General features: G+C 42.6%; 1 protein-coding gene across 1 annotated transcript in view; it reads left to right on the top strand.

Annotated features, from left to right (window-relative positions):
• btg3 (B-cell translocation gene 3) overlaps positions 1-10,656 on the top strand; it is a 13,069-nt gene extending 2,413 nt beyond the window's left edge. The window contains exons 4-5 of the mRNA XM_032533793.1: positions 9,680-9,866; positions 10,117-10,656. Coding sequence (XP_032389684.1) covers positions 9,680-9,866; positions 10,117-10,302 — 373 coding nt within the window. The 3' untranslated portion in view covers positions 10,303-10,656. The remainder of the gene's footprint in view (positions 1-9,679; positions 9,867-10,116) is intronic.
• The last annotated feature ends 534 nt before the right edge of the window (positions 10,657-11,190 follow it).

Raw genomic sequence — 11,190 nt, 5'->3', positions numbered from 1 at the left:
GGTCACCTCTCTGGCCAGGTCAGAAGCCCGGTATCCACCCCCCCCCCCGCCCCCTGTTACTTACCAACTGAAGTTAGTTCATTAACTAACTTCTTATGTTGTATTAGCAGTGGCGGCCAGCGATAGCAGAGTTACCATGGAAACACGGGACAATACAGGTTTGCCCCTCATACTAACAATATAACAGCACGCCGTGTTCATGAAAAATATAAAAACTGTGGACAAAGGTCAGGAATGTGGACCGGCGGACGCTGTGTGGGCCGTGGTCTGCCGGAGAGTAGAGGAGAGAGGGAGAAAATCCAACACAGGCAGGCTTTCGAGAAGAAATGGGTCAATGTAACGACAAAATAAGCCATACCATATAAACGCATTGCAGCGGATGCGAGACATTAGGACGGTGGTCCTGAGGAGCAACAGACGCTACTAGATAACAGCTAAAAGACGCTACTAGCACGGCGCACAAATTGGAACAGCCAACTACAGCAGGGGTTGGCTCGAGTGATAGGCAGTATGAACGGATCTAACACAGCACAAAACTGATGAACCATCACACTAGAATTCATATGATTTACATCAACAATTGAGAATATTAGGCTCACAGAATGATTTAACCTGTTGATCATTAAACATATGAACAAACATAACTAACATATGTACAAACATTTCCAGGTCAGACTTTAAGGCTAAACATAGGTCGCATCACTACCTGATGGCAGCAATGCTTGTGTTTGTACGATATCTGACACCTGTGCCGGCTGTCGAGAATGGCAGTTGATCCCTACACAGGCCAAACACGGAGAACGACATCAAGTCACGCAACAAAAAATGTCAGGAGAAACTACTGGCTTTAGCATTGGTTGTCAGACAACATAGTATTCAGCTTAGTATGCTACCTCATTCTGATAACATATTGTGCTCATGGTTGGATGCATCAAAGTAAAGTATATTCGTATTACAGCTTTAATAAGAAATAGTCATCAAAATACAGAAGAAATTAGTTTGCACATAACTTTGCAGCATCACCATTTAAGACACAAGGTGATTTTGTGTGTTTGTGCCGTCTGTCCGTCCACCGTCTCTGAATGCTGACCGTTCTCAGCATACCAGAGACGTCTTTTCTCCCCACTCTGCTGTTTCATGCACCGGGTTTAGTTTCTCGAAGTAGCTTGTAGTCTGAAGTCTGACATTCAAACCCCGTGATGTTCTCAAATGCCCGGTTATGGGCTATTACTTTAAACGTCATTTTTAATACTACCGTCTACTTAGATAAACAAAAACCTTTAATTTTGGGTTTGTAGTCAGAACAAGAAGGAATAAGAAAAGCGCGGGAGTGATGAAGAAGACATGTTGACGCACTGTTTTCCTCCTGCTCTGTGTGCACCTATACGTACTTTTATTTTAAGTGCAGTCCAATCCACTACTAATTGTGAGTTTCATAACATATTGTTCTGTTTTTGTTTTGACAACGATGGTCTGAATAATATCAGAAATAATTGTTGATCAGCTGCACGCAGTCATTATCAAGCTGGCTGAGCTGCAGAGACAGAACAAACTTTTTAACAATTTAAACGGCAGTGAAAGATAAACTTCAAATACAGGTATATATTACAGCACTGTGCTGTGTAGACGGCTCTAGTGACCTTTAAACGACAGTGGCGAGAGTGTCATCGCACTATACCAACGTTTATTGAAATGGGTCTAAAGATATACCGTGAGCGCCTTGGCACTATCCCTTACAACACGTCTAATCACAACTTGCTTTTCTTTAGTGACTAAAATGATGTGGACCAGCTCCATCAGCTGAACTCCCAGCTACTGAGTGACAGATTAAAGTAGGTTTTTTTTCTGAGTACTTTGTTGAGTGGCAATACAGTGATTGAAGGAAAACCACCCTACTTAAAGTCAGCATTTTAATATCAACACTTTGAAAGGAACGTTTTTTTTGTATCTTCATCGGCAATGATCATCGTACTGAAATCCCATATTAGAGTTCTGGTGCCCTCAGGAAAAAGCTGATTGAGAGAAAGTGTTTGACTGCGCATTCCCAGAATCAATACAGCGGGGCTGTAATATAAATGTAAGATAATAAATAAATAAATAACTATAGGCCACACATATCTCTTCCAGTGACCAGCTTTGTTGATGGGCCCTGTGTAGTTTGCATGCAGTTCCCTGACTGTCGGTCCGCTCCAGTCTTTATAGTCAGGGAGACCTATTGTTTGCTACACACTAGTAACAGCTAAGCTGCACACGTCTCCTCTCAAGCAAGTTACATTTTCCTGCGCTATGGTAAGTACCACTAGACCATGGCGAGGCAAATGTGCAGGGTCAAGAGAGTTTGTGGAACAACGTCTTTTTATTGACCCCCACACATAAAAATTGTTCTATCATCTCAGTCTTCGTGGATTGTAGTGATTAACTGAGCCAGGTTTGTCTCTCTGGCCAGCCATCAAGAGAGGAAGATGACATGACAACTGTGAGAGTACTCAGATGATGAAGCTATAGGTTGTGCAGCAGTCAGTTTCATACGTCCCAACAGATGGGGAATTATTGCCCCTATATTATTTTAGTAGCAATGATGTAGATTATTTTCTGTGAAAATGGTTCCATGTCAATAAACTGTTTTAAATTAGTGTTCCTTAGCTGCCCAAACACTGCCACCCTGACTGTAGTCATTTTTTGATCATGGTGTCTTTGCTTCTTCAGAATCCATATTTTACTATTTCTTTGTCTCACTTGTTTGCCACAGATTTTGCCCCTCTCACTGCTCCCTCTCCCCGACTCTCCCATCAAGAGGTCTTCGAGGAGCGGACTGGTGCAGGCTAGGAAAAGAACTCGTTAGCATGCGGAGCTGCACGGGACTCCAATCGCCCATCGAGCAGCTCTTAAGAACGGGCCAAGCTGCCCTGGTGAACATTAGCAGGGCCAGGGGCAAGGCCACATCAGCGCAGCGGCGGTGGACGGCGGCCTGTTTGGGTGTAAGGGGGGCTTCTGTCTATCTGCACTGTCCAGGAAACTAGACAACACTTCAAAGAAGCCTTTATGACATATGGAGGACGTCTCCACACTGTGGTGACGGGCCTTTTTTTGGTGGCATCTGCTTTAGGCAGCATTTAGGCTGGCTTGACACGGCTCATGTTCTCATGCTTGCAGTTGATGATGAGATTAATGTTTGCCAGTACAAAAACACTGTTAATACCGGTGGAATGGGGGCTCGGGAGTATCTGGCCCCGTAGCCGGTGAGTACATGTTTTCACATCTGTGGCACGATCCTTACCTTACAACGACTTGTACCGAAATGGTTGCATCTTTTTATTTAATGTTTGGTTTTGTTTAACATTGCTGTTTCCAATTGTTTTCATTTTGTGTAGATACATTTCAACGTTATTTTTTTACCCTCCATTGTCAGACGTTGGATATTCAACTATGGGTTTTCAGCACTGCTTAACTATCTCCTAGTTGTTATCTGATGGTTCCTTTCGAAAGTAGTAGGAGAAATGATTCTAAGTTGGCTCGTCAGGAACTTGATGCAATAAGCGGATGCTGTCTGTCGTAGTTTAGCCCAGCACCCCGGCAGCAGCAGTGTCGGATTAACTGCTTTCATGTAAAGCTCATGATCGAGGTTTTTAGCTTTTTCTGCGGCTGCCACTGTCAATATAAGGTAGGCAGGAAACACAGCTTTACTTGGCCTTCAAGCTGCCCTCAATATGACTTGAAGTTTATGACAGCGTGGTGATCAGACCGATTCAACAGTATAAAGAAAATAAAAAGTGCAAGACAAACCCTTAAGTAACCCATAGATCTCCTCAACAAAGACCAATCAAGTGTGAATGTTCCAGGCCTACGAGCTTTGCAGGTGTTTGTGTGTGTGTGGGGTTGATAACTATTTGGAAGTGTCTCAACACATACTTGGTACAAGCTGGTTGGCAAGCAACGACGTGGAAATATCATTATATACGTGTGGCTTAAATGATAGGTAGTGTTTTTAATTTCAGCTTTTGGATTTCTAGGTACTATATTGCTGGTGAGCACTGTCTTGATTTTGAGACAGAGCTGTCGTTGTATGCCTGTGAATCGTAGTAGGGTATACACTGAAAGCGAGGCTATCGGACATAAGAAAGGTTTAACTATTAAATTAAAAAGAATCCAGCTCCAACACCAAAGTGGGTATTTATTCTGATATCACGTGGAACTGTAAGCATGGTTATTTTCCTCAGCAAGGAAGATGCAAACCAAACTGATGTGTGTGTGGTGTGTGGTGCGGTGTGCATATGAACATCGGTTTTTTCTTTAACGGTGTTGAAATGAATTGTTTTTACATGGACACACAGCGTATGTTCTATGTTTGTTTTACTACGTTTTCGTTTCCTTAATGTGCAGTGTAATACCTGTTCGTCCTCTCTCCTGTATTGCTGGTGTGCCGCTAAGTGTGATGTCACAGCAGTACCACCGGAGTGTAGTGGACTGGGCCTCTGCGGTCCCCTGACTATTGTGATGCTATTAACAGTCATGTGTGTTAGAAGCCTGCAGTTTTGCTTATTTTGTTATATCAGGAAACCCTATGCAAGAAAGAAACAAATAAATCAGAAGCCTTATTAATAGGAAAGATGCTAAAGAATATGGTAGCTGTAGTACTCAAGTATAAGCTGGAGAAAGGACAAGGTTATATTCATATTCATGTTGTCACCATCCTTTGCTCTCTTTGTAAGAGATCAATTGAATTTCGAACCCCTTTTAGGGTTTCAAGTTAAAGGTTTTAGCCCATTTTAGGACATCCTTTCAGGATTTTAGTGGATACTGTATGCTTTGCTTGAGTGATTCAGATACTGGTCGTTAATGCAAGTCACTCAATCTTTAGTTTTGTTTTTAGTTTTTTATTTGTGTTTAATTATGACAGCTTGTCGAAACATGCCTGGGCTAGGTCTCTCTCTCGATTTGGTTGTCTCGGTCTATCGTTTACTGAGATAGCATACCTGTTCCACTCCCTTGTACTGGGCTCTTCGTTCATTTGTTGTGCCTATGGAGCAAGGTTGCTTTTGGTTGTTGATGATTCTATGTATTCGTGGTGGTGTTACTGGACTACACATGCTGTGATCTGTATCTTAAGTGACAGTTTGTATCTTTTTGTAAAATACTTCATACTAAATTATTTTATACAATACATGTGTGGCCTCTGCTGCTGGCGTGGATAGAACGGTGGTATGATGATATCACGTTATTATAAAGGCATGGGCCAGCACTAAAGGACTACTTCTCAGCATGGGCGATTGATCAAACTGAAAAGAAGAGCATGTAACAACTAAAGCATTAAATCCCCCCCCCCCCCCAACCCCTATGTCTGTGAAAGAGAGAATGTGAGCCACCCATGTTTCAGTTCATGTATGAGAAAAAATGGCAGATAGCACCCAGGTGGCTGACAATCAGGTTTACTGGCTGAAAACACGTAAAAGTGAATGTTGGCATAATCATACCAGTCATGCTTCATAACGCCACCCTAGTTATCTCCTCCCATGGCCTATTTTTGTACTACTATACTGTGAACATTTGCCACACTCCATCTATCTGACATTACGGAAACCTGCACAGGCTTTTCCACTTCCCAGCATTTCCTATATGTGTTTTGTTTACCATTTTTATTGTAATGATTTCATTTGTATTCTGAATTTTGCACTGTTTGTTACCAAACTCTCCAAACAAATTCCTGTATCCGCAACACACTTGCAAAAAAACCCTTTGAATTTGTGATGCACATTTACAGAATCATACGACACTATATGATACTGAATAGGTGAACATGCAAAGCAAACTGACGAAACCGTGCTTAGTCCACGGATTTTAAACGGATTGTGACCTAGTTGTCCTTCTTCTTTGATATTAGAGATGAGGTTGGGGCCCCCCTTGTGGGAACCTAGAGGTTCTGTGACTGCGTGTGAATGCCATTCCTCTTCCTCTTATTTCTCGCATGGACTTCTTGTCCCCGTACGTCACTGATTAGGTCACTTGGCAAATGCATAGGTCAACAGTCAAGCAGCCGAGTCAGAGAAGGGAGACACCTGGCTTTTTGATTTGCCCTAGTTAAATTGGAAATGAGTATATCAAAATCAGATTAACAAAACCAGTTGCTATACACTTACATGTACATCCAAACTTCACACCAAACATAATAACTAACCACTTTTTTTCGGCAAATTGTCTTCTGTTGTAATGTAAACTTGGAAAGTTTTTCACTTTCCTGCTGGGACATAGCTAATATAGCATGGTGCTACAACAAAACTGCCTGACGCTGTGAGTCCATAACCATACCGTTATATAAAATATATTACGGTCTCTTGGTCTAAACAGGAAAGAGTATGACTCACGCGATGACGGGCATATGCTCGCCAATAAATGCTATATTTGTCTGTTTGAAACCATAAAATGATCGGTGGGCGGGAGTCGTATTTAGTTAAAAGGCGAGGTTATAATCTCTTCCCATTCATTTTTTTACCCTCACCGCTGGAGGAGAGTGAGTCAGATGCACACAGCCTCGTGCCCACATAAAGTGTCTCAGAGGCATTGTTATGCGATTGTCTCACTTTTTATGACAGTTCTAACATCAACTTGTGCCGCGACAAAGGATTGCTGTTGCCCATGAGGCGGAACGTTGCTTATCTCGTGCACTGTAAAGCTATGCTAAGCCTGTGTGTCTATGGAGTGGATCACCGTGAGGTTGGTTCAAATGCATTTTGGCGCGATTTTAAGCTAGCATCATGTTAGTACAGTTAGCCTAACTGAGTTAGCTAGCGTATCACTTAGCCCATGCGTGGCTGATGATACCGAGCTGATGTTGGTTCGGATGTTGTGGAGACCACCTTAGACCGTTAAGAAGAGGCCACAGCCCGCCTTTCTCAGCCAGCTGCACCGCTACCTGGACCAAAGTCAACAGGCTTCACGCTCGCTCAGTGGATTAGTGTCATTTCCTTATCCATCTCCTTTTTTTAAACAAAAATCCCTCAAAAGCGGCATGTGCAAGGTACACAGTTTGTAGAATACAATGGATTATTGCTAGGGAAACCACTAAAGAATTTTCAGTGTAAAGCCACGCGTCAGGGTGTTTCAGAGGTATTATATTGTGAATAATTCATCAGTGTTCCATACTTCTCCCCATGTGTGTCTCGATCATAAGTAGCTACATCAGAGACACCATGGAACAGACAGTCGATCCACGTGGACCTCCATTTGGCATACTCTGGTTACTGCTGTCCATTGACCGGAGGCCCTTTCCTCCAGAGGCCGCAGGACCATTCTTAAACATATCTGGAATTATGAGGAGAGGAAATTGCCGCGGTGGTATCCTCCTGAAGAGGCTTTTGAAAACTGGAGAAGTTGGAATCCACACCACTCGATCGGTTTTTGTTGAGAGGTTGGCTGTTGCACTGCAGGAAAGTTCAGGGGGCACTGGTACCTGACAACCACCGTCAGAGGAGAGGCGTACAGGTGCTGCTCTCTGTCCTCTGTCCTTTCAGGAACCACTAGTGGTGTGCAGCACAACCTTCTATCTGTTGTTGTGTGCTCTGCAGTGCATCCGAGTGAACCGGTTCTCAGAGGCAGGAACCGAGCTCCTTCGGTGCGCCAAGAGAGCGGACTTCAATACAGTGACCTGGAACTGCCCCCCTGAACTACGTTGTGGGTGGACCCGGCTCGGTCTGTTGCTGGTGAGACTTCTATCAGAAACATTTGAGAAGTTCTTCAACAAAAATGACAACCAGGTGTTGGTTATTAAAAGCTGGAACGCTTCAATCGTTTTCAAGAGTTTCAGTGTGGTGGTAGAAAGCTAAGACAAGGCAACCGGTACGTTTTTGGTAGAATAATTCTTCAAGTTTGAATATTATCTGCAGCCATTGATGTCCATCTCCTCAGGTGTTAATTGACCGCAGCGAGACGTGAACTGTCGGCATATTTTTTTTTTATAATAAACCATTATTTAATTTTAATACGTTTTAACAATCATAATCTAAAGTTTTTGTTTTAAACAATACACCATTTCCCTGGTTACACCTGAGGGTTTGACTAATACCTGGAACAATCCATGTCCCATCCCTAAGGCCTATGACAATGCAAACGTTAACTGCTTCAGAAATAGGACGGCCTTGACTTCCCCTTTAGCAACGACAGGCATTTATAGTGACTCAGCTCGGAGAACCCCTCAAAACTAACGCTATGCTAGCAAGATTCAAAGTCCAATAACATTGTGGACCGGTTGTAAATAGATAAGACCGTATGTGTTCCACAACGAAGACTAGCTTGCAGCACTGGCGGTTCCTTAAACCAATAGAAAGACCGGTTATGGTATGGTGGTGGGACTGGTAACTGGAGAGACTCCAGGTCACCCAGGCCTGTTGTAATAAAAGTGAAAATTAATAAAGTATTTTAAAAATTGGTTACTGTCGTCACAGCCTGAATAACTACCTGAACAGCAAACTGAATAATACAAATATTGCTTATTTAAAATTATATATTGGCCGATATTTTTTCTTTAATATTATATATATAATAATATTATATAATATATAATAATATACAATACATACACACACACACCACAAACAACCAGAAATGTGTACAAAACAGATTTCCCTCAACAGTTCATTATAGATTAGTATTTGTAGTTGTTTAAGTCACACTAAATATGATAATTGTTTTATTGTCACAACAGAACAGAGGAACATACAAAATATTCAGTTCTGTAAATAATAAATGTATAAAAAAACAAACTTAAGATATGAAACTTAAAGTCCTTTGAACAAAACACATTAACAAAAAAAAATCAGTTTTGCCAACAGGACGTTGTAGAGCGCCTCGTGTGGACGACCTATGTAACGCACATCACTAACAGGGACGTTGTTAGAGCGTCCTCTGTGGACAGACTATGCAACGCCATCACTAACAGGGAGTTGTAGAGCGTCCTCTTGGGACGAACTATGCACGCCATCACTAACAGGGACGTTGTAGAAGCGTCCTCTGGGGACAGACTATGTAACGATCAATAACAGGCACGTTGTAGAGCGTCCTCTGGTGGACAGACTATGCAACACATCACTAACAGGGACATTGTAGAGCGTCCTCTGGGGGACAGACATTGCAACTCCATCACTAACAGGGCACGTTTGTAGAGCGTCCTCTGGTGGACACGACTATGCACACCATCACTACAGGGACGTTGTAGAGCGTCCTCGCTGGTGGACAGACTATGGAAAGCCCATCACTAACGGGACGTGTAGAGACGTCTCTAGTGGACAGACTATGAAACGCCATCACTAATGGGGACGTTGTAGAGCGTCCTAGGTGGACAGACTTATGCAAAACGCCATCACTAACGGGGCGTTCGGGAAAATGCCCTTTATTTCTGTCTGTCTGTACTGCATGCCTTGGCCGTCGTCTGTCTGTCTTCTGTCTGTCTGTCGGTCTGTCTGTCTGTCGGGCTCTAGATTTGACATTATCCGTTCACTGTGAAACACAGTGAGTTCAGAGGGGCAGTGGATCTTGTTGCAGCTTGTGTGTTGGCCCCGTGCTGTGGTGTTGAGAGGACGAGGCACTGAAGGAATTCAGTGTTACAAATAACAGATTCACGTTTTCTTTTATGTAACATTCATTTAGAACAGGAACCAGTTTCAGTGTTGCTGTGATTTCCCATTGTCAGGGTCGGAGAGCAGAATCCTTGCTTCTCCGTGGCCAGCTTCTCTAACGAGGAGGAGGAGGAGGACGTTGCTAAAGTGACCAGTGCTTTGGAGCGGGTGACATCAGACTACCACTCAGGTTCTTCCTCGGATGAGGAGAGCACGCGCGCTTCCCCCTTCGCTCTCCCCAACAGTCACTGTGCTTACCGGGTATTGCACAATACATTTTTGATTTCCTTGACTAAATAGCCTATGCCGGTTTGGAGAAGAGTGGTTACTCAGTAGTATCAGGTTTTGGTGAACTGCAGAGTAGCTCTGCTTTGTTCAGTTAGGCACCCAGTGACAGGCTTATCATCTTTAATGTTTGGGGATTTGTTTTAGTTTTTTCAATCATTTGGACGTCAAATGCTTGTTTGTATTTCAGTTGATGACAGCTTTTATTGGTGTGTTTCCTCTTAAGGCCACGTGGCATCCTAAGAAGATGGTACCAGGGAAAGCTTCCATCCATCCACGGCCTCACTACAGCTTCAGGCCTCGCAGCAGAGCCGCGCACACGTCAAGGCCCAGTCTGTGGGTCGCCCCGGGCTACGGGAGAGGGCGGGGGGGCTGGGACACAACACAAGATGTGGCACATTGTTACTTTTAGGAATCCTGGTGATTATTGTTCGTTAAACCTGAAGACCACTTTAAAATGACTGAACAATGTTGTTTTTTAAACATGATTTTTTTTTTTTTTTTTTATAGATTACTTATTGTTGTTTTTGACAAAACTCTCTTTTGCACTTTAGACTATTTGTTATACTTATAAATCACTTGTATTAAATTAGATATTGAAATTGCAATCCACATTTTGAAGAACTGTATTTTTACAATGGGAGACGTTCATGTATACCACCTACTTTGTCCTTTGTGAGACAATGTTTTATTTATTCCTAGTGCAGAATTGTCATGTATAGACTCAAAATTATGGAGTTTTATTAAACACAATGTTCAAGCACCATGTTACTTTGTATTATTTTGTTTACTAAAGGATGTTGTGGTTAAAGTGTAACATTGGTGTTTTTTCTGTTGTCTTTTGGCATTTGCTAGAGACACCAGTATAACATGAGACGGAGGGAATCCAACCAGGGGCGCGGTGGTTTTGTGCCGTGTTCTGCTCTACAGGACACTTGATATGCTTTTACTGGAGCTCAGAGCGTCAATTCACCCAAACCATTTTAGAAGCAAAATGTAAAACTGCTTGAAACAGAACTTTATTCCTGCCTGTTTGTGTTGTGACAGAGAAAAGAAATTCTCTTGGAGCTTTGACATCACCAGGACCAACCATACTTTCTGTCTGGTACTGTACTTTCATCTATAAACAGGCCCTCCTGAGAGATTCACTGTTAAGTTTAACGTACAATGGATGCCTAATGGCTTCAAAGGATTTGTCAACTACAATTTACAGTTTAAAGGTGTTTTATCGTGCATAGTGTTGTGATATATTCTTTATTGGAACAAATTGGAGGGGCGCTAACATTTTGTAGGTCAAGAG

The sequence above is a fragment of the Etheostoma spectabile genome, chromosome 13 (assembly GCF_008692095.1).
Source record: "Etheostoma spectabile isolate EspeVRDwgs_2016 chromosome 13, UIUC_Espe_1.0, whole genome shotgun sequence".
Classification (NCBI taxonomy): Eukaryota; Metazoa; Chordata; class Actinopteri; order Perciformes; family Percidae; genus Etheostoma; species Etheostoma spectabile.
This window is presented reverse-complemented; position numbering and strand designations above follow the sequence as displayed.